The sequence below is a fragment of the Lathamus discolor genome, chromosome 6 (genome assembly GCF_037157495.1).
Source record: "Lathamus discolor isolate bLatDis1 chromosome 6, bLatDis1.hap1, whole genome shotgun sequence".
Taxonomy (NCBI): Eukaryota; Metazoa; Chordata; class Aves; order Psittaciformes; family Psittacidae; genus Lathamus; species Lathamus discolor.
In genome coordinates this window covers 54709197-54733624 of record NC_088889.1, presented here as the reverse complement: position 1 = coordinate 54733624, position 24428 = coordinate 54709197, and the positions used below count along the sequence as shown (strand labels likewise).

General features: G+C 42.6%; 1 protein-coding gene across 13 annotated transcripts in view; it reads right to left on the bottom strand.

Moving 5' to 3' along the window:
• The window catches only part of PTPN5 (protein tyrosine phosphatase non-receptor type 5), an 85301-nt gene extending 68252 nt beyond the window's left edge, over nucleotides 1-17049 (bottom strand). For 2 of the 13 annotated variants that reach the window (XM_065682838.1, XM_065682837.1), the window contains exons 1-3: nucleotides 16811-17049; nucleotides 12813-12959; nucleotides 11673-11833 (exon numbers count right to left, since the gene is read on the bottom strand). In XM_065682838.1, coding sequence (XP_065538910.1) covers nucleotides 11673-11745 — 73 coding nt within the window. In that variant the 5' untranslated portion in view covers nucleotides 11746-11833; nucleotides 12813-12959; nucleotides 16811-17049. The other 11 variants (XM_065682825.1, XM_065682833.1, XM_065682835.1 and 8 more) reach the window with 9 other exon arrangements.
• Nucleotides 17050-24428: the final 7379 nt, after the last annotated feature.

Below are 24428 nucleotides of genomic sequence, written 5' to 3'. Positions count from 1 at the left end.
ATGTTCAGGGACCTTGCCAAATTGTCTGTGAAAACATGGCGGAGAGATACTTAGAGCCACTTTTGCTAGACATCTTAAATTCACATTAGGAACTTGTATCAAACTCATTCATGTGGGGATTTTTTTAGAGCAAACTATAAATTTCACCATACTGGCCTAACTTGAAAGAACCAGACACACTTCTACTCCCATTCCAGTGATGGTTATGTTAGCACTACAGATCCTAACTGCCTCACCTGGCTTTATCCTTTGCAGGAACTGGCTACATGAAGGAGCCCAGAATCTGCTTGGTATTCCTTTGTTTCATGCTGTAAGGGGGGTTTATAGGGTTACTCAAGATTATCCAGCAAACTCAGAGCATGGTCTTCATGCATTCATAAGGAAGTTTCAGAACTGGATTTAATTTAGGAATATTTTTTTCTTCTCTCATGTAAAATATCTCTCTGAAGACTGTTTAATCATTCAATATTAGCGTGGATTCATGATCTCTCAGCACTGAGTCTCCATCAAAACATTCTGATCAGCTTATAAGCAACTATCATACTAACAACGCATAAGGCATTTGTAAAGGTAGCCAAAATTTTCATGGTTCCCGGCATTTGTAGAGTTCAAACAGTGCAGGTCAAGTATATTCACAAGTCAGCCCACACTAGAATACACAGAAGAATATAAATACCACTGCTAAATAAGCTTTTGTCTTCGCAAGTATTCTAAAATTAAAAAAAAAAAAAATTAAAAAAAAAGGCTATTTTCATGGTTAATGCTAGACTGGGGGAGGTGTATTTTGAATCCATAAAATTGCTTGAAAGGGGAAGCAGCATTTTAAAGGACCCACTAATTCATTTACTAGCAAGAAAAAGAAAAGAATGAAAGAGAGATGAATGAAAGACAGATAAGCAGCTTTTTTTTTTTTTTTTTTTTTTTTTTTACAAGAAAGATTAAGTCTCACTTCAGTGTTTAAATGAAGTGGCCGAAAAGTATTTGGCAACCAAGTTGAAAACCAAATGGCAATTTTCAGGGTGTCACACTTTGAAAGGCAGTATATGATAGCTAAATAAATGCTGATCTTTAAAAAAAGTAGACATTTTAGATAAACAATTCTACACAAAAGAATTTCTTCTACGTAGGCCAGTTTGGTTCTTGTAATTAGACTTCCCAAAAACTCTTACACTTTTATTTGTTTACAGATAAAAGTTACATCACAATACAGTACAAGTGTTTTAAGAATACCTATTCCAGAATGAGGATGCATGTGAAGTTGTTTAGAAAGTTACGTTACATGGATAACCTGCAAATAGTAGAGTATTGGAGCACCCCACAATAAAAAAAAAAAATAAAAAAATAGTCAACATTTCTCTAAGATGAAGCTAAATAATCTAGCCTCCAGATGTACCAAGAACTAAATAAATCCCATAGTACTCTACAATGCTTATCTGAACCTCCATAAAAATACTGGGCAGAAATGAAACTAGAATTACATACACATCTCACATGCCTTTCTGAACCTAACTGAGCTTCACCAACAGATGACATAGGAATTCAGTTGGTTACTGAGAGCTAGACATGAATATCCTGCTTAATCTATAGAAGACTAACTGGACACAGTTATGGACAAAGCAATTTGTCTTCATACCATTTCTCCAGGATCTCCACATTTGATTCATCCTCCTGCCTGAAGTACAGCATGGAAGTAAACCAAAACAGAATCTCTCCTATAATCAGAATGAAAATTGCTTCATACAGCAGCAAGAGATAGACTAAAAACAAAATTGAATGCCAATTTGCAAACTGCCATTAAATTTCCAGGAAGCTAATCCACCAAGGAGCATACTGCACCCTAGAGAGCCCTTAATGAATAGTGTCACATTTGGAATAGGCTAGTCAGCATTTACATTATAAATCGCTAATTATATGTTAGCAAAACAATCATGAAACTTACTGAAACATGATATACAGGGTTCCAGTCTGGGAACACAGACTCTGGGAGGGAGGTGGGGAAAAAGTCTTCATACTAGGGTAGACTAGATTTCATGTTTTATTTGAAAATAATAAAAACTAAAAAATAAAATAAGAGAGAGAAGCTTGGAACCATTTCAAGTTCCAAAAGCAGAGAATATTTTGGCAGGCATTTAAGGCCACGTCCTGGAGGTGGTAAATGCCCTTGACTCTAATCATAGCGGGACATATGGGTGGTTAGCATACCTACAAAGAATGAGGGGTTACCAGTGTCTAGTACTTGTTTATATCAATGGGTGCTAAGGCACATAGCTATTTCTGGAGCCTGGATCACTGTCTATCTGTACTTGCTCTGTTATTCTCTGTTTAGAGAGCTTGGTCCTGCTTCCACCCGAAGACTGTTGATGTCAGGAATATAAGCACTAGGAACTTCCGAACAAGATGAAATATGTAGTATATAGACGAGCTTTACGCACATAATATACTTTGCATTAGATAGAGCATTATTCTCCCCTTGATGTTTATATAGTGTATTTTACAGTATCTTGGCATTGTTTCTTTAATTAGACAATACACAGAATCAAATTTGGAGCTCTTAGAGCTTCCAACCCCATCAGCTGGAGCAGAGTGCATGCCTCTGACTTCTAATTCTTGGAAATGGATGGCAGTAGTAGGGAGGGGAAGCAGCATTAGACAGTGTTAAGGGACTGGAGAAAGCAGAGGCACTTCATGACCAAGTCTGCACTAAGTGATCTCAGTACTAAAGTAAGGCCTGTAAAGTCTTTTGAAAAGTAAGGCTGGTAAAGCCGAAGTAAAACCAGTAAGTGGTTTCAGTTCAAAATAGAGGCCCACCTGCTGGCTGCTGCCATTCTTCAATGTCCTGAGGTCCAGGCACTGGTGTACCTAAGCATCTTGTGATACTCCACTCTGTATCCTTTGATATTTCTGTTGCCTTCACAGAGGTGCACATGGACCAGAGTACCTCAGGCCTTGGCTGCAACCACTTGTGAACCCCGGCCAACTGACAGCGGGGCATGGGAGATCCCACTTTTATCCTGCTGCATACATTGTGGCTCTGTGTTCAGGTGACAGCCAAATGGTATCAGGGCCCCAGGCCCATGCCACAGCCTTCCTTGCTTGGGCTTTGCCAGCTCAGCATCGATTACTACACCTTCAAAGCACCTACCCACGTTAAAAACAGTATGTTTCTTCTTGAGCCCAGGCTGTAACTCAAAAGGCAGTAGCAGTCTGCTATGATACTGCTTAGAGAGGAAGCCAAGTGTAACAACTCAGGTCCTAGGTCAGGACTCAGGAGCTCTCCACCTGTCCAATATAAGACTTCCCACATTAAGACAGAATTGTCTAAATGCTATTTAATCATTTGAATACTAAAAGCTACAAAAGGGCTATATATTCATGTATATGAAATACTATCACCTTAATGTACCAAGGTTTGAAAAGCTTATCCATTCACCACATTAAAAGCCTGTAAGTGAACAATCAAGACACTCATCTTACTAGCAGTTACTGATTAGAAGTCATACTGTAACTTAGAACCTTACCTTTCACACACTGCTGTCTTCCCAGTATGAACTATGGTGAGCCTGATCACATTACGTAATTCCCCTTTTTCTACAAACAAGGCTGAGTTTACTAGTGTGGTAAGTCAGTCTTAAGATGGATTCAAACAGAGAGCTGGAAATGCTCTAGAAAGAGAACAGGGTTTTTTTTTTCTTTCCGCCACTGTACCAAATGGCATCTTTCTGCTTGCTAAGTAGCCACCTTCTCAGGTTGAACTGTCCTATTGCCCTTGGGGTGCTACACATCACTAAACAAAGAAAAATGCATTATTCTAAAATGATGAATGCAGCACCTCAAATCATCAGTGTATCACTACCATATACATTTAGCCTGTTGCTGACACAGCCTTAAAAACTAATGAGTTCTCTAGAGAGTATAAAGACATAATGCTCAAAGCAAAAGAAGCTGCTGCCAATATTGTTTTCCTTTCCCTACACATCATATCAAATCAAAAACAGAATAGCAGCCTTTGCCCCTCAGCAAAGTATCAAGATCCTTTCAGACAGAAAAAAAACCCCTATGGTTGTGTGGACAGACCTTGAAATTGCACAACCTGAAAGCCATCACCACGTAGTCTGATCTTACTCTCTTTGCCATCTGGGGGATTTCTGCCATCAAGTTCAACATGAAGAGAAATTAAACTTCATTTTGGGGTAACTTCTGAAGTTATCTTGGTCCAAGTTTTGTGAAGATGCTAAACCTTACTTAGAAATAACAACCTGCATACAACTGAAGGGGGTGCTTAGTTTCTCCAGCTCTAGCACTGACTTGATTTCTCACCTTTCCTTTTCTGTGCAGTAGTTAACACACCCACAGATATCATATGGTATATACGCAGGTCAGCAAAGTCATTTATGTAAGGCCCCTTCTTTAAAGGACTATCTCACACAAAGGGGAACATCAGCAGATGGGGTCTGCTTATGCATTATATTCTTCAAATGCAAATGCCTGGCAACTGCAGAGGGGTATAGGAACAATCCCTTTCTCATCCTTTCCAGCCCTGCTTTTCATGCCATCACTGCACACAAAAGATGCAGAATTAAAATAGCTTCTTCTGCCTTCCAATCCCTTTGCTTCCCCAAGCCCACTCTCCACATCAAATAGTTTACCAGAAAAAGGTTTAAAAACCCTCAAAATGGGTTAAGAATTATATCCAATTAACAGCTCCAAAATGGCACAATAAGGGACTAGCATAGAAAAGGAGCTTTAAAATTTACTCTGATCTAAGGTCTGAGACCACTTCTTGACCAACGGGAAAAAAAATGCTCCTCTAGGACAAAGAAGCAGTATCATGTAAATCACTATCACTAACAAGCAAGGCTTTATCTTGCTCAACATGTTAGCAGGATCTCATATTTCTGCTTATCTCTAGCTCTGGTAACTTATGAAGCATCTGTTCCTAAACTCACGCAGCAACCAAAGAAGAAAGCTGGCAATCACAAGAAGGTAGCCAGAATGATTAAGTGCTCCAATAGTTCAGGAAATAGCCTAGAAACAGCTGGATGGATTGATATGGCATTTTCCAGCACCAATTCTGGTTTCAAGATGGTATTTCCAAATACCTGCTATGTTCTCAGAATCACAGAGCATGATGTCCATAACAATCAGTTGCAAAAGAGGAACAAAAACCAGAACCAAACAATTCTTTTATGTATCTTTCAGCGGCAGCTCATTTATCAGCTCATTTCAGTCCATGATGAAGTCCCTTACAAATAAGGGATTCTATAGCTTCCAGGGGAAAGCTGCTCCTTTCATACTTGGGCAACATGAAACAGAAGCTGCTAATCTAAGAGGATGTAGTGGACAAAGAGAGTAGTTTGTGCTTCCTTGGTTTGAAGCCTTTGTGGCAGAAGGTTACTCAGCAATTTGTGTGTGTGAGAGACAGAAAGAGAGAGAGAGAGAGAAGGAAAAAAAATATTAGCTAGGAGATGACACTTGGGCTGGAGAGGTGACAAGCAGAGATGAAAAGGATGAGAGCCATGTATAGCGCAGCAGAGACTGGTATCAGCTGGAAAAAAAAAAAAGGAAGAAAAGCTTGCAGGCACAGACAGAAAACTGTATTCCAACCTGAAATAAATATCTGGTTTCAAGGACAGTAAATCAGCTTAGAGATCTGCTCTCAATTTCTGCTTCTGTTCAGTATCAGCAACCAAGGTAGTAAGTAGGATGGCTTAATAAATCAAATTCCCAAATGACTGCAGAAACTATTTCGTATTCCAGCTAGCCTTGGACTGCCTTTTCTTCCCAGCATAATCAGCAATCTCATAGGCACAGCTTCACAAGTCGCAGGCCACCAAATAAATGCCAGTAAGCTGTGACAGAACACAGTAAAGCCAGAGACAGCGTTAGCAGGACCCGACTTCTAAGCAAGCTTGCCAAGCAGAAGTGAAACTTTTTCTAAATCCTGGATACAACAGTAATGGTTTCCCTCTGTTCAAGCACAGAAAACAGCACCATACCTGAATCAGCATCTTGCCACTGGCACAATTTTTTGGCTTAAAAAACTCTTCATGTAGCACTGAAGTCATGCCCACAACTAACACAAAGCAACACCTCTCAGTTTTATCTAATGTAAGCTAATAGAATGTAATCTAACCCACTCAAGTATAACAGACTGAAAACTGATGTTCCAGGCTGCACAGAATACACGGCAGATGAAACATTTTACAAGGGCATGTAGTGACAGGACAAGGGGTAACGGCTTCAAACAAAAGAGGGCAGATTTAGATGTTAGGAAGAAGGTCTTTACTATGAGGGTTCATGAAGCACTGGCACAGGCTGCCTTGAGAAACTGTGGCAATGGAAGTGCTCAAGGCCAGATTGGACAGGGCTTGGAGCAACCGGGTCTACTGGAAGGTGTAGCTGCCCCCAGGAGGGGGCTGGAACTAGATTAAGCTTTAAGGTCCCTTCCAACCCAAACCATTCTAGGATTACGTGATATGATCTAGCATTGCTACAAAATTATAGAGCATTTTATCTCCATTTGTGATCTGCTGCCCACTGGCAACATGCAGAACCATGACAAACAGCCAAAACTAAATTCAGTATCAAGATCTACAGTATTTCCAATCAGGATTCTAATGGGTCATGGTGCCAGAGAACATATACAAAATTCAAAGGGACAAAAACAATGTTTTTTTCCTAAAAATATCAAGGACATACACTGTTGTAAATGATGCTTAAAGCTCAAAAGAGGTGAAAGTTAAAAAGTGGAAGTGCCAATTTCAGGGAAAAAATATGTAACTATGAAACCAGAAAAGTTATAAAACACACATGGCATTAAGAATGTTACACATGCTTACAGTAATTTACCACAAAGAACAGAGCACTTAAGGGTCTGAAACATGCTTTAAGACAATAAATAAAGGGCTAAAATACATACAGCATCTGGGCACTCAACTCCTTATATATTTCAGTACAAGTAAGGCATCATGTTAAGTATGTGAGAAGTCCTCCTCTAATTTAAAATAAAATGTTAAGTAGTTTCATTACGTAGCCATTCTAAATGGGCTCTGAAATGCAGAAACAATCACCAGCAGAATAAAGTAACTACTACATTCTTTTTAGTCACAGGATTTGCTGCAATAATTCCTGAAGCTCCCAGCAGTTTCAAAGTAGTCACATCTGCAGTTTCACAGAAATGGTCATGTCTGTGCCAATGTTTCATCTTATGTTTGCAGGCTCTCACTTCCATGTTTAGAAGAGAACTGAAACAAGCCAACTACTTAAATTATTCCACCTCCCTCCCTGGCCTGCTATTCTCAATCTTAAGGAGCAAATGCTTTGGTCATTGTAATGGAATGGTGTCAGTGATCTGTACTGGCGAGGGAGGCTCTGCTGCAAAAGAAGACAGCTACAACCAAGCCCCGGTCTGGTAATATGCACTGTTACTGAAAATAAGGGAACAGACACTGTTGGAGTACCAAATAGAAGATGCTCTGGAAAAGAAAATAAACAACTTTAGACATACTCAATAAGTCAAGGTACAGGAAGGAAGCAGCGAGTCTCTGTTCCTGGAAGTAAAAAGTGCTCTGCGGAAACATCAGAAAAAATGTACAGTGTGATGAATAAAATGGATTCCCTTTCCCAGAATCTCTGGATGATGCTAGAAAAAAATATGAAGCATGTTTTATTTACCTGGAATAAAATAAACAAGCAACATAAACAACAAAAAAACAACACAAAAAACCCCAAAGGAACCAAAAACAAACCCCCTCCAAACAAAAAAACAACCACCACCATCCCCCCCTTAAAATAAACACAACAAACCAAGAACAGAAACAATACCACCACCACCACCCCACCTCCCCCTCCAAAAAAACCCCAGCAAACAGGCAAGTGTAATTCAGTAAGCCAACAGAAAATTCAAAAGTGGTATCATATACTCAAGGGAGCACTTCAAATAACATCTCTTGCAAAACAAGTACTCTCTTAGAGAGGGTGAATCAACATGCCTAGCTTGCTTCTAAGTGCCCTGACCTAAACAGTATGGCTTAAATCTTGCAAGAGTAGAGAAAAATGAAACTTCCAACCCATAGATTCCTTCTCACTGCCATTAGCTGGCCTTCAATAGACTGTCTTCCGTATTATTTTATGGGAGTATATTACTGTATTTTAAATACCCAAAGTCTGGTCAAGTCCAAGACACTGCTATGAGATGCAAAATTTCATTACTGATTGAGAAACACATGGAATGCATCCAGGGAGATCCAGCTGCCTGCCTTTTGTGTAAGTAGCTACTTAATAGCTGAATTGTAAGAATAGGTCTCCAGAGTGGCTGTGTGGAAAAACTTGTGGTGTTTGTGTACTGTCACCCCAGCTGCACATGACAACTGCCAACCTGCAACCCATGGACTGCTTATGAGAACCCAATTTTTGAAGCTGAGCTGGGATCAGTGAGCAGATTCAATAGACTGTTCTGCTCCCCTGTATTCTTCTCAGCTAAAGGAGAAACTTCTCAACTCCCACTTACAGCAGTCATTCTACACACAGGAAGTAAAACTGTGATCCTGGCAAGATGGTAGAAGGTATAAATGGGGCTACAAAATAAAAACACCAAAAAACCCCACCAAAAAACCAAAACCAAAACACACCAAAAAAAAAAAACCCCAAAGGAAACAAGCAAAATTAAAAAAAAAAACCCCACAAAATACCCCCCCCCCCCAAAAAAAAACCCACCCCCAACAACCACCCAAAAAAGGCTAGTTTCTGTTGGTTTAGCACACCTCAGCTTTTGGAATCCTGCTTTCCGAATGGATCCAAAGCTTGTTATACTCCATTAGAGCCTTCCCTTTATCTCACCTCCATAAATTATTCAACTGCACCCTAAAACAGTCTGCAATGCTGTTGGTTGCTAAAAATCTCCTGCCATTGAAGCAGAAGGAAGAGCAAGAACACAACTGGAATGAACTTCTTTTACAGCCTGTAATCCTATATTATGAAAATTATTATTCATAGCACCTGAGAGACACCGTTCAGAACACCGCCACCTTGCAAAATTCTGAGCTTTTTTCAGTAGTTTCGGTTATTAAAGGATATCTGAAAAAGCTCTATGCATCTTTACAAAATACTAGCATTTGTGCTTCCTAGCAAACAGAGATACCATTAGAGGCTCATGATATTAGTGGTGTTACAAACCGAGTATGTTGTTCTGCTGAATGGGAGTAGCAACAATCTGCAGGGGAAAAGGAAATGTTTGTCTCGGGGTAGAAAGCACACTTTCTGGGGTGTGGAATTCAGGAAAAAATGAGATACAACCTCATTTTGAAAGTGACATATACATTCATCAAAATTCATCTAGGTCACCCCTGCTAAGAAGTGAAGTCAGAAGAGAATTAAAGTATACATCAAACAGCAGTGTAAGTTTCATCGAAAGGAGGTATGCACAAACATAATATTAGTAATTACAAATGGTCCTGTTGAGTCTTTAAGGGTATGAAAGTTTCAAGTTGCTGCTTCTAAGAATGTTAGAAACAACACAGGTAGGATATGAAAAGAAAAAAAGCCAACACACACACACACACACACACACACACACAAAAAAACCCACAAAAAGAAATACAGAATAACTGAAGGTAATCAGAACATTACAAATTATTTCTCCTCAACCTTGATTAAAAATATTATTTTCTAAAAGATTTTTCAATTTAAATTTAAGTTCAATCACAATTTTAGAATATGTTTTAACTCAACAGGACAACAATGAATTTGCTGGAACACTTGACTAATTTGAAATTATTTCACAGGCTGACATGGTCCCAACACTGCAAATACTCCACCATCAAATACTTACAAGCTTGACATTAAAAATACAACTTACAACTTATGTATTACAAAGAAAATTTAAAATATTTATCAATTTTAACCAAATTTCTACAAATAACTTATTTTAAAAGACTATTTCCTTCACACATCCTGTTTATTGCTTTGCATGCAACAGCTCTCATTGTCCCATGTCTGCTCCTTTGCCATTTATTTCAAGCAATTTTATACTTTACTGACTTAAGTTTACAGACTAATGCTATTCCTACACCAAATTTCAACATATGATTCTTAATGATGCATAATACAAGGTATCTTTACCTGTACCCCTTGGATTTGAATAAAGGGTATATACATCTCCAGACACACACAACTCTTAGGATCTAGGGAGATTGTTTTCTCTAGTTATAATTTTTATTTCAGTAAACATACATTTCAAGAAGTAACAAATGTCACAGAGTCACTTCCCTGCTGCACTAGTAATACAAGATGCATTGTTACCTGAATAAACAGCCATGACTGTAAATAGAAAGCATTCTTCTAAATAGAAAGTGTTCTGTTCACTGCAGATATGGAACAAAGGCATGGATACCTTAAGAGGACATTTAACCTTAACTTTTCATATTGAGTTTACATATGAAAATACACATCTTTACCAAAGCACATGTACTTGGAAGATCTTTGTGCTTTTGTTACACTTCAACTTGCACTGTTATTGGGCTCCTTTTGTCGTTTTATTCCCATGTAGGTTTGATGTGATTTCACAAACTTCCACAATAGTAATTTAGACCTAAGAGCCTGTCTACACAGGACTACCTACCAGAATAGCCATTCCAAGTATTTAGGCATATACATTTCCATGAACATAGTCTGCTTCTGTAAAAGGTGTGCACCTGTGGAAAACAAGCTTGGTACACCAATGTCAGCAAATTTCCATATGGAAATTAGCCTTCTGTTTCCCAGTGAAATGCATCCATCTCCAGCATCTCTCAGGGTCACATAGGAACAAAAGACAGGATTTGATCACTGCCTACTTACAAATAGAAACATGATTCGCTTTCTGCATTTACTGTTTCTTACAGGAACTTTGTAATGAATGTGAAATGAAATGGAAGCTGGAGATTCTTCCACTTTTTGAAATAGAAAAATCTATGTCTGCTGGACTTGTCCACTAAAATATCCACTAATATTGATTGCCTCCCCCCCTCCTGCAGGAGCAGTTGTATCTGCCAAGCAGAGTGTTATTTTTGTATTTAATATTGAAGTTACAGCTGTGTAACGTATCTCAAGACATAACACCTACAATGAAGTGTTAGCATCCTAGTCTCTTTACTTGTATCCTGTTCGCTACTGACAGGACCCTATATTGCAAAAAGCCTGTGATAAAAAAAGACTTTGCAAGGATATGGACGTCATTGATTATAAAATATTTTGTCTATTTCATGACATCAATGATTTCATGAACTTTGTCAACTTCAGGTTTCAAACAGCCTTCTGCAAATGAACTGATATCTTTGAAACACACACCTTTCAAAACAGAGATTTCTTTATAACCACTGGTTTCAGTCATGCTCTAAGTTTACACTACTGTTTCCTAGATCTCCTATCAGTTCTAGAAACAAAGTAGCTCAAGAATGATGGGTGCAGATCTCATGGTTCACACCAGGGTAAATAAAATAACTTCCTCTAATGTAGAGAGATTAAATTCACACTCACATGTAGAAAAAGCCTAATCGCTCCATAGCCATTAGTGCAACTGAACAGAAACAAACATCTACACAGGTCCTGAAAGCAGACTCTGGCCCACTATTAAGTTTCATCAGTTCAGTAACTCCTTGTCAAGCCAAGGACATCTCGTCCTTCTTAAGACTTACAATTCCAGACTAGACTACGGTGCCATCTTATGCTGTCAGTGTCTGCCAGGAACTCTGGAGCTTTATCCTCCATCGGCTTCTTTAAGGAACATTCTTATCTCGCACAAAACTGCTGTCTTCAGAGTCTTGGGTGCTCACCAGCACTTTTAAAGAAACATGATCTGTGGACAAATGAGCAGTAGAACAATTCTAGTGATATATGAATTACAACATTTGTGTAATTTAAAAAAGTAGTGTAATAAAGACCAGCTGTGTCATAGGTTATGCTGTCTGATGAAGTGGTATACGCGCAGAGACATCGGTTTGGATAGCAATATGTTAGCTGTGTGACAGTGTGCAAAACTAGCAAGCTGGCTATGCATACTGCAGCTACTAGCAACTTCTTATTGAAACTTTCAAAATCTGTCTGAACTTCTGGCACATCTGGAAGTACTAAGTTTGCACACACAGGATTATGAAGACAGCTATCATCCTGAATAAATTCATGCACATAAAGGTATTACATACAATTGTCACTCTTGTACTTATTGCTATTTGAACCCAGCATCGTTTAGTCAATTCTTTTAGAAAAGATGGTCTAAATGGCTTTATTATACTGCAGTGATTGACAAGGTTACTCTAAAGGTGTCTATCTGATGATAAATAAGAGAGACCCTCTGTAACTTAAGTGAGTTGCTTATGCCTGAAGGATGAGCTTGTGTCAAAACAAAGAGTTCCCACTGATACACGCTATCGTGTCCACAGATCAGCATTGCTATAAAAATGCAAGTTGCACTATCTAGCTGTTATACCCATAAGCACAGCAGTAAAACACAGAATGAAACCAATTATGATACAGAATCAGAAAGGAAACAAGAAACTGTATTTTTTTGTGCTAGAGGTCCACCTCTTAAAAAACACTAAATATTTTGGGCAGCTACCCTTGATCTTAAACCAGGGTCAGATTGTTAACTTTTCATTTCACTCATCTCTTAGAGATGCAAACAGGGATTCCAGCCCCAGTGAAACAAATTATGAAAGGCTGCTCCTGCCCTGAACAGGTTAGGAGTTACATGTTACAGGTTACATGCAGCAGAACTCTAAGCAAGAAAGGGCTAAAAGGAGGAAAGGCACAAACCAAGAACATACAGAACCACTTACTGTAATTCTAGCTGGTCACAAATCAGGAGTCTTACAACACAGGAGCACGATTCTGACTTCTAACGTGCAAATTATTACCATACTAGCTTTTTAAAATGCTGCTCAAGATCACAGGTCAAGTTGGTTCAGTATCATTAAAGGAGGAGTCTGAAAAGAACCAAAAAAGAATTACTGGGCCTGAGCCCCATAGTGAGATAAAAAATCCTGCCACCTTCCAGAGACATTCAAGACCTTTGCCTTTTTCATGGCTCACTCGCTATGCAGTAGCACAAATACATATAGCATAGACATACTCTGCATCTCTTCTGGCCTTAATCTGCTAAAGACGCATCAGTAAAATCAGCTCTTAACTTTCACTTGGGTGTTTGGTTGTTCTGTCATGGTTTTTTTTGGCAGGGAGTCTCAAATATCCTCTAATGTAGTAACACTTTGTCTCTGAAAACTAAATATAAACTCTTTGAAATGTCAGCTTAAACCAAGAACCCATGCTCTATCATAGGTTAAATCTTGGGTCCCATCAGCCACACTTTGCTGTGGTCTACACAGGCTAAGAAACAAACCGAAAGAGAACTCCAACAGCAAAATTCTGTTACTTTAGCAAAGCAAAATACTTTGCTTCACTAAAGAAAAAATATACTTCGTCAAGCCTGTTCGTCAAAAATACTTTGTCAAGTACTTTTAAAAAAGCTACAGTTCAGAAAGTCTCTCCTACAAAAGCCAACAGGGCTGTAGTATCCACTGTCTTTTTCTGCCTTTTGACTTAACATCTGGTTAAGTGATCTGGTTAAGCAACTAAACCAACAAAACCTACTTTTGGTGAGGGTTTGTTTGTGGACAATTAGGAGGTAAAGCCAAGCAAGTGGCATTCTTTAAAGTAAACTGACAGGCAAATTTACTCATTCTCAAAACAGAAATTTCCTAATTTCTACATTAACGTCCCTATCTCATCACTCTCCCAAGCCCAAAACAGCTAAACGGCTGATCTTTTCAGGCAGAAGCAGAAAGTTAGAACGACTCCTCCCCGCATGCTGCAAATCGGCCGAATTGCTCCTTCTGCAGCAACATCTGCCTTTCCAAATACTGAGAAAGCAGATACAGGAAAACATCCTGCTACATGGATTTTGAGATCCAGAAAACAAAATAAATGTTCATAGATAAGTTTTCAAGGGGCCCCCTCTCTCTTTTTAAGCATAAGCTGCATAACAGAAAACAGCTCTTCCATTTCAAAACAGTACAGGGCCTTAAAAGCTGAATGTATATTTTTGCTTTAGTACTTTATTAATATTAATATCAAAATATGCATGCTATAATCATTGAGATTTGAATTCTTGCTGTGTATTCTACCATTTATATACTAAATGGTTACTAAACTGATGGTCTTGCTATTTAAAGACTTGTTTTACAGGCACGACATTCAGTTGGCAACTCTCTCTCCAGTGGAGTGACAAACATTTTAAAGCTTAGCCCTTAAACCACAAGGATAATGCTAAATGAGGAGTAAGAAGAAAAAAACAACAACAAAACCAGCAACAAAATATTACAAAGAATAAAGCCTATTCAAACAACAAAATTAATTAAACAAATGAACATGTGCTTACTTTCCTGCACATACCTATTGAAAATGCTGGGACTCATTATGTGCAAACCTAAAATGAGAGTTATGGTGTCCATTTTATTCACACTCAAAACAATATGCTAAATTTTCTCTCAACGGGTGCATTTTGAACCCTGAACAATCGCTGGCTTTGGATATACAACCCTAATTTGAACACAGCAATGAAAACATAGACAAAAACACAACATTCTGGTACTCCAAAGGGAAAAAAAAAAAAACCTGCAAAACAAGTGTAGGGCAAGCACTTTTTTTGTTTTGTTTGGTTTTTTGTACTTCGGATATTCTATGCGGTAAAATTCAGCACTCTGTCATGTACCTCACAACTTCTGCTGAAGTCAATGCGAGCTCTGGGTCTATGCAAGATTTGAACTTGATCCATTAATTATTTATACAACAAAAGAGTTCACTCAAACTGCCTGACAAAACACTGTAATCAAACTCAAACAATAAAACCTGCTTCCTCACTATATACAACACTCACGAAATAAAGAAGCCAACGCAGCCACACTTGTTTTGAATCAGGTATAGCTCTAACACAAGCAATAGAATTTGATCCTCAGCTGTAAATCTTTGCCAATCAGGTAGTAGGTAGCCTGTGGAGCTCGATCCAAACCCCAGAAACTTTGTAAATAATGCTGTAATACAAAGGCTTAACCTACTAAATTTATTTTTTCAAAGTATCGTGTAAAAATCACAGTCTCACTAAAACGTAACTGCACAAGATACCTTTACGTAAAGTTTGAAAAAGACTGCAAATAAGCTCAACTGGGCACATGTGAAGCCTCTGCTGTTCCACCCAGAACTCCAAAATCCAGCTGCACGCCAAGTCCCCAGGTTCCCAACACTATTAGCTACAATGCCAACTATCCTGATCTCAGCACTGCCACCTAGTAGAAAGTGGTAGAGAACCACGGCTGCCTGTCACATCAGCTCAAAGGCAGCAATATTCCCGAAAAGCATCTAAAAGCTGTTGCTGCTAAAATTTTAACTGCAGCCAGTAGTTAACTACTCACTATAGCGGTCTGAAGGCAGCCTCCCCCAAATCCCCCAGTCCTTCCTAAGCGGGATCCGAGAAGCGCATACACCAAAATCTGCTTGGCGTGCTCTTCGGTGGAGAAAAACGTGAATTCGTACTGCGAGCACCCAGCCTGTGCACGCCGCCCCCCGCCCAGGGCCCGGCGAGCGGCTGCCAGAGGGCAGGGACGGGAGGCGAGCGGGCGGAGACGGGCTCAGAGCTGCCAGCAGCTCCACCAGCGGCTGCCCCCGCCCCAGTCCCTCCGCGCATCGGCTGGGCTGCTGCGGCTTGCCCACCTCCGAGCATCGTCCTTCCTCGGGGGACTGGGCTGCTGCTGCTGCTGAATTCCTCTCTCTGCAGCGGGACGCGACAGGAAGCGAAAGCCGGGAAAGCCAAGCCTGCCCTGCCCGCCACCGGCCTAAGGCACAGTCCGAGGTGTGCAGCCGTCCCTAGCAGCCCTGGGAGCGGCCGCCGCGGCGCAGCACGGCAGTTTAGCCTTGTCTTACCTCACCTCCCTGGCTCCGGGGATCATCCACAGCCGCCACTGCCTCCCGTGCCCGCCCCCACCTGCACCGCCCCTCCCCGCCCCGGACTCAGGTGCGGAGGGAGCACAAAGGCAGCACCGCCCGCTGCGGCGTGCAGTGGGCTTGCACACGTCGTGCCTCTTCCCCGCCAAGCCCCCAGCCCCGCTGCGCACTGCACCGGCGCCCCCTCTCCCGCCGCCAGCCGCCCGCACCCATCCCTCCCCTCCCCGCTACGGAGCGCCCTGCCCAGTTCAGCCCTCTGCGGGGCGCGCGCCGGCCGGCAGATCTCTCCCCCTCCCCGAAACCGTTACGACCGTTGAAACCGTTAGAAGTTGCCCCAAGCCTCTCCGCAGACCTCCCCTCACACCCCCTGCACCCCCTGTTGGTTGGTACCCAGGACCACGAAGCGCCCCTCAGATTGCGAGGAAGCCCCACAGCCCCGAGGAGATCCGAGTTACCCGCTACCGCACGTACCCCCCGCCACTGACACACACCGGGGCCGCCCTGCGGCGAGCGGCAGGGGCAGGCGGCCCTTCTCCGCAGCCCGCGGCAGAACGCCACAGCGCCCTACCTCCCTTCCACCGGAGGCAGCGACCCCCCCGCTCGGCGCTCCCGACAGACAGCACTCGCCGCCGCCGAGGGGGGGTGTGTGGCGGAGCGGGCAAGAGAGGAGCCGCCGCTGTCCCCCCCAGTGCGGGAAGGTGTGTGGTGCAACCCGCTCCCGCCTTCCCCGCACCCCGTCTCTGCGGATGCCCCCGGGCAGGTGTGCGAGGCTAGCATCGGCAGGGACAACAACCACCCCCTCCCCCGGGAAAGCTGTTCTCCCTCCCTCTCCCTCGCTCGCCTTCGTTTCAGCTCGGCCGCTTGACTGACAGGGAGCCTTCCAGCGGCCGCCCACGCGCGCTCCCGTTTTCCTTCAGTCGGAGAGGGAGATGGCGAAGGAGAAAGCATGAATGAAACAGTCAGGCGGCTAACGGGGGCGCCCGGCGGCGGCCAGAGGGACGCCGGCCCCCGCCCCTTGGCGCGCCGCAGCCGCAGCGAGGCCCCCGGGGTCGGCGGGCTCCTCCGGTAGGCCCAGGTGGGTAGGGCCGTGGGCAGCGCTGCGGTGGGGCGGCCGTGCCCCCACCCTCGCCTCTGGGCTGCCGCCGCTTCCTGACGGCGGAGGACCGGCTGCCGCAGACTGCCGGCTGCTCCCCCCCTTCTCAGAGAGAACTGAGGCACCATTTTAAGATGCAGTTACATCTTCTCAGGGGTTTGTTCCCGGCATTCAGGATGCCCAAGGAGGTTGTGAATGCTCCATCCATGGCTGTGTTTAAGGCCAGGTTGGACAAGACCTTAAGCAACCTGGTCTAGTGGAAGGTGTCTCTGCCCATAGCAGGGGGTTTGGAGCTAGATGACCTTAAGATCCTTTCCAACATAAACCATTCTATGATTCAGTCCCCAGATTCCCAGGCCCGCATCTGAACAGTGGCTGGAGCACATGGATGCCTATGGCTTGGTGCAGACATTAGCTAGCATGGTTGACTTTGTGTTCAAGTAAAAGAGTGTGCCTCTGGTCAGCTGAAGTTTGCATCTTGGTCAGAAGGTGGAAAGTTGTTGCCTTCTAAAACCAGAGCCATGACTCTGGCCTTATATGTAGGCAACATGGCTGATTCCTCATCTCCTGTAAACCTACTTTGCTCCACCAAAGGCAACCCATTTTATTCTGATAAAACCCCAGCACCTGATATCTGAACTTGCACTCTTGTTGTGTAGTTATAGGAGGGAGGAAAGAATCTGAAAGACTATTTTAAGCCCATTTGGGTTTTTTTCCAGCAATTACTTGGTACTGTGGGGCAACCTTGTATTCCTTTTGTTCCACAGATGGGATTGTCCCTAAAAAGGTTGTAACTTGTTAAACACATACTTCAGAACCTCTGGCTGGAAATCTGAGTTTTTCCCAGTGGTTTGGTGTGAATATCAGAGTTTCATTTGTGATGTTTGTTTTACTAGCCTAATTTACTGGAGAGTCAAAGCATTAGATGTTCAGGTAATGGGGGCCTACCAGGTCAGTGAAATTACCTCGCTGAAGGTCAGTAATTCTGCTGGGTTACTTAATATGTATTTTCTTAATTTTATTTACTGGAATTATTGATCGGAACCCCCATGAGTATTTATCTATCTAAATCTCTCCTACAATTTAAATTGAACAGGGCATTTTCCACCTCTGAATATGCATGGCATATTTTGTTATATAGTGTTAGATACATTATATGCATGCTGCGCTTGAGGCATATCTGCATTTGCAGTTACATAATCACTAAACACTGGTTTTCATCCCATGAATCTAGAATCAGATTCTGAGCTGTTTTAAATCTGTATGCCTCCACAAATTCAATGCGTGCCAGGAAATTTATATCAGCTAGAATTTTAGCCTCTGAATTTAAAAAGCTGCTTCGGATTCATATGATGAGAAGTGTCTTAGTAACTTTACTTTTTAAATTTTGCATTTCTGAAAACTGAATGCACAGTAAAACATTGTCAAGTCCTTTGCTATGGAATAACAAATGTAAGATTATAATTTAGAAGGGTCAGTGCAATTCTTTATGTGTTTGGTTTATAAGGTTTTTATGTTTGTGCTAACAGTTCAACATGACTCACCTACAGCCCATATCACTGCCACAGCTGTTGTAAACCTTCTGAGTCAGAGAATGACTTTATGACCCAGAATTCTGGCAGTGAGTACTATCCTAGTGATTTTCCCAATTAGGAGAGAATTGCGAGTTGGTATCAGAGCAGGGTGAGTCAGAATTTGATGTAAGAGGCAAAACTGGACTCCTCAGTTACTACTGGACTAGTTCAGTATCCTCTTCCCTTCCAAAAGTCAGTGGCATGGAAACCTAGAATGAGCCTGTTATGGGAACTCCTATTAGAATTCCAGGGAATTAGCACTTCTTGGTCCCACATGCTCTTATATACTGTACCAGCCACCTGCTGCTTGTTGCTTTGAGGTGCACAGTAGCTTTGCAAGGGAATGGGGCCAGAGCAGTGAATAATTGAGAGGCAGCAAGTCTTCTCTGCTTTACTCTGAGGAATCATTTTGCTTCTTGGGCTTACCAAAGTGCAGGAGGTATGACATTAAACTCACATGTGCTACTGCTGTGTGCTTCTTTATGCTGAGTTAGGAGTTTCATTTAGGGTTGGCTGTTTTCTAACAAACAGGCTAAATTTGCCCCAGCTGGTTTTGAAAAGCAAAATTTGGGTACCCTGTAAGCTGTCAACTGCTTGCTGCAGAGAGTATGTTGGAATTGGTCAACCAGATGCTCTCTTAAAATTATGTCAAAAGGGGCCAACATTTAGGGCTGAGTGTATGGCTGAACCAATTAGGGCATGATTTGCTTGAATTTAGGCTGGCTGCAATCAGGCATTAGGGTTTGTCACCCAGCCAGTCAGGCTGTAGCAGGGCTAGGGCCTAGCTTGAGTCTGTGGAGGGCAATGAGAAGGAATCATTGGTGGGGAAGGCCAAAATCACAAGCCTGCTGCAATTAGGAAGGATTTAAGCATGAGATTGGGGTGAGATTAACATCCGACATGAGGCAGAGGGTGAAGATTAGAGATTCAGTGACCAACTAGCTGGTTTTATTGCCAGCTATGCTAGGAACTTCACTGTTGACTCTGGTAGCAGCTTTCTGGTAGGTAGGCAGAGATTGCTGACTTAGGGTTACAGCTGGGATCAGGATTGAACTGTTGGTGAAGCACAGCTGATGAGCCAAGTTTGAGGTGGTGCTTCAGTACTGAATAATTTTGGGTCATCTACTGGTATGGTTGTGGGTAAAGCTTGATCTTGCTGAGAGTGAAGCACTTACACTAAGGTGGGTCCGGGGCAGCTGTTGGACCAGGTAAGGGGTCCTGGGCAAAGGTTGAGGTGGGAAGAGCTGGGAAATTTTGGTATTTGAAGCTGTTACACTGCCATATTTGTGTTGCTGTTAATCTGTATATCTGTTTGATTTTGTGGCTCAGAAATTCATTGAAAATCTAGTTCAGCTAATTTCTAAATGACTTTGTGTTTTGTTGCCCTTTTGACCTTCCAACTGCTTGCAGCAAAGAGCAGTCAGGCTCTCACAACATGCTGCTTTTGGTGAAATAACTGTTAGTGAATGAGGGATGTGAGTTGGGGCTGCTCTTTGGGACTGCCTTTGCTACAGAGATATTTTATTTTTGTTCTTAAACCTCAAATCTCAGGTTCATACAAGCAAATTGGCCTTCTGGAGGGTAAACATCGATAGTCTATGAGGGTTTTAATTTTATTGCAAGATAGACCCACAGAGGTCAGTGTTACATGGGGTGTACTGGTGAGGTTGCTTCCTTTTCCTGCATTTCATCTGCAGAACAACAGCTGACCTGCACTAGCAGTTATGACCTAGCACCAGCCTAGTTCTTAGACATAAGTGCAAGCCTTGTGGAATCACAGACACCATTGTGAGTAATATTTTTTTTTTTTTTTGAGGCTCTGTGGCAGAGAGAGTAGGAACAGCTTTCTGCATTGAAAACCTTCTCCAAACACCAAGGTGATGCCTTCAGAAGAAAGATGAGCTCTTCAGCTGTGGCTCTGATGCTTCTGTGCTCCTCAGTTGTTCTTTCTAAAAAGAGGAGGGTCCCATTGACAACATAGCAGATAAAACATCACAGTGGACTTGCATTGTCTTGGGGGAAAGTTGTGAAGTAGCAGTTAATAAATAATGCAACAGCTCTGGGCCTTGCTCCCAAAGGGATCAGTTCTTTCAAATTAGCCAAATCTGCTGCATTTATCTGGCCATGTTGCTGCATATGGGCTGCCTCCTTTTTATTCTTGTTTTCCACTTTGTATTCTAAGGAGAACATTAATCCTGATTTTAGTGGGAAGAGTCCAGTGGAACCTGGCAGGCTTTTATATTTCTTTTCGCCCTCTTGGTTACTTCAGCTAATGTTGTCTTTTAAACAGGACAGATCTTACACAGAGATGGTGGAATGAAAGAGCCAGAAGGCTAACCAGAGATGGCAGAGAGAGCTGATGAAGTCCATTGTAAACTTAGGAGAGAAACGCTTCAAGTCCAGCTAAATAGTTCTGCATCAGGTATGTGAGGTCATACAGAATGAACATATCCACATTTCCTTAAGGCTTTTCCAAACCATATTCGGGCCAGTTTACATTTGGCTTTGAGGTCAGATGATATCTTCCCACCTCTTTCTTGTCCTGAGGTAATGCAAGGAAGAAGTGATGGAGATACACTTACTCTGTGCAAGTGTCCTCAAACTACCAAGGGCAGATCCTTCACTAATAGAGGGTTAGTTGTGTTTTCTTTTGTTTGACTGGGGGTTTGTTTCTTGTTTCTTTTTTCCTTTTTCCTTTTGTTTGTGGTTTTTGTTTGTTTGTTTCTACAAAAGGCTATTCCAAAAATATGTCAGTACAGAGATGCTTTTTCTTGTCTTTGAAAGGTTGTGGGGGGAGGTCCCTACTGACATGAGAAAGGTAAATGTGATGCCCATCTCCAAAAAGGGCAAGGAGGAAGATTTGTTTTACTGCAGGCTGGTCAGTCCCACTTCAGTCACTGGCACATTATGAAGGAGATTTGCCTGGAAGTGATTTTTAGGCTCATGAAGGAGAAGATGGTGACTGGGAACAACAAGAATGGGCTTACCAGAGGCAAACCATACCTGACCAGTCTGATTGTCTTGTATGATGTTGTCCTGGGTTTAGCAGTAGCAGTCATTTTTTCTCCTTAGTAGCTGGTGCAGCACTGTGTTTTTGACTTTCAGCCTGGTAACAGAGCTGATAGCACTGATGTTTTCAGTTACTGCTCAAATGTTTGGTCTGACCGAGGGCTTTGTGAGTCTCATGCTCTGCCAGGGAGGAGGGGAAGCCAGGAGGAAGCAGAGACAGGACACCTGACCCAAACTAGCCAAGGAGTTATTCCATACCACAGCACGTCATGCCGGGATGTAATGGGGAGTGACCCGGAAGGGCACTCTCTGCTCTGTCGGGCTCGTTTTCGGCGAGTGGTATTGTATTCTCTTCCCTTGTTATTTCCCTTGTCATTATTATTATTGGTGATAGCAGTAGTGATTTGTGTTATACCTTAGTTACTGGACTGTTCTTATCGCAGCCCATGGGAGTTACATTCTTCTGATTCTCCTCCCCATCGCTCTGGGAGCGGGGGTGTTGCTAGACTGCGTGGCTGACTTGCTGACAGAGTTTAAACCACAACAGTTCTTTCTTGGCACCCAACATGGGGCATGTGGGGTTGAGATAACGACAGATCTGACTGGAGTGTGTCTAATCATATCTGTGATAAGCATTCATTATTTTGGATTAATAGTCACTCATCACAATGCTGATTTATTGGCTCTCAAAGTTGTTTCTCTTGATCTCACAGTTTCAGTATATCCTACCTTACTTACAGCTGGTATTTGCTGTGTTAGTGTTTTTCAAGCATGGGGCTTCGGCTAAGGTTCTTGTCTCATTGTACTTTATGGTAATGACTTGTAATACAATAGAATCATTGATCATGAAACTGATCTGGCTTATGTTCCCAGTGTGGTCACCACCTTTATACTTTGGGAGGTATATAATAGATGTGCTTAGCAATTACACATCTTTTTTCTCCTTCTTGGGTGGTCAACCTGTGAAGGAGACATTCTCTTACCCTCCCAGCACCGCCCTCCCCCCCCACCCTGCCCCAACTGTTTACAGCATCATTTGAGAGTTTTGAAGTTTTTGAATGGTCTTTTAATACTGTTGAGTCCTGTTTGCTGATTGTGATGGGGATCACCATGTTGGCACGCATACAGAGTGTGTTTTGCCCACGACCATTTCGTCTGATTTCAAGAGTTAAGCAGAGTCAGGTTTGGGCCTTCTCTGGGGTTAAACGACAATATAGGAGGACCAAGAGATTTTCCCCGAGGCTGGACAGCCTTGAGTGGCAAGGTGTGTGGGATAGTATGGGCAAGTACCTAGGTCAGTGGGCCCCTCTAGTACTTTGGAATTTCACCACTGAACAAGTGCAAAATCCGGAAAAATTAGTAAAACACTTAAATGAGGTGTGTGGTCAGTCTGGCCATACCAGAGGTGGACAAATCACGGCAACGTGCTGGGGCTTGGCCTGTGCTTACAGGGTCTTGTTCAACACTGTCCAGCACCTCCAAAAGGAAAAAAATGTCCCTGGATCTGAGGGCAAAGCAACAGTCAGCGCAGCTACTCCAGCCCAAGCACAGCAGCTACACCACCCCCAGCAACAAGTACAGTTGGTACTCAAACCACAGTGATAACCACTGCAGCTAAACCAGAGGACCAATTCATACCAATATCAGTTGCCCCTGTACGCAAGAGAAAAATCAAAAAAAAGAGGCAAGAAGGGTGAAGCAAGATGAAGAAACAGTGTATTCACCACCTGGTCCAGCATTTGATCAGGAGTCATCATCACATGACAAAGAAGAAGAAGAGGTGACTTCTCGACCTCGGACCTCAACTGAGCTACGGAATATGCAAAAAGATTTTACCCGTCAACCAGGGGAGCACATCATCACCTGGTTGTTCCGATGCTGGGACAATGGGACCGATGGTCACGAGCTGGAAGGTACAGAAGACAAGCAGCTGGGATCACTTGCTAGAGAAGGGGGAATTGACAAAGCAATTGCAAGAGAGAAAAAGTCCCTCAGTCTTTGGAGGTGGCTCTTGGCAGCTGTGAAAGAAAGATTTCTGTACAAGGATGATATTATGAGTCATTTGGCCAAGTGGACTACTTTACACAAAGGCGTCCAGTCTCTGAGGGAATCAGCCATCGTAGATGATCTATCACATCAAGCCGAATAATGGGGATGTACCCATAGACCCAGATGAAGTCGAATGTACATGACCCATGTGGTGAAAACTTACACGGAATGCACCATCATCATATGCCCATTCATTGGCAACAGTAACCTGGAATGACATAGTACCACTAACAGTGGATGAAATGATTCATAAACTCCGAGAGTTCGAAGACAGTCTCACCCCTTCCATCATCTCAGCTGTGGAGAAACTGTCCCAGGATCTCAAACAATTGAGGGACGATCTATCTGATTTATCCAGCTCCTCACGTGTACCAACACACGTCTCAGCTATTAACAAAAGGCATCCTATTGTTTGAGAGAGAAGATATAGAAGGTATATGCCACGGGCCACCCTATGGTTTTACCTGTGGGATCACGGAGAAGACATGACGAAGTGGGATGGAAAACCTACTTCAGCTTTGGAGGCACAGGTGTGTGAATTGAAGAGGGGAACAAGGGTCAAGGCTGATCATCCCATGAGACCTGCGGCTTCAGTCTCTGGTGAGCAGGTTCCCAGATATAGCAGAAGAGCTGATTTTACTCCAGCTCCTGTGATAACGTAGAACAATCCCTTTCAACATGACTTAAGTGTCCAACGTTGTGATGGCTATTAGAGCAGCCCTGCCTCCAGCCAG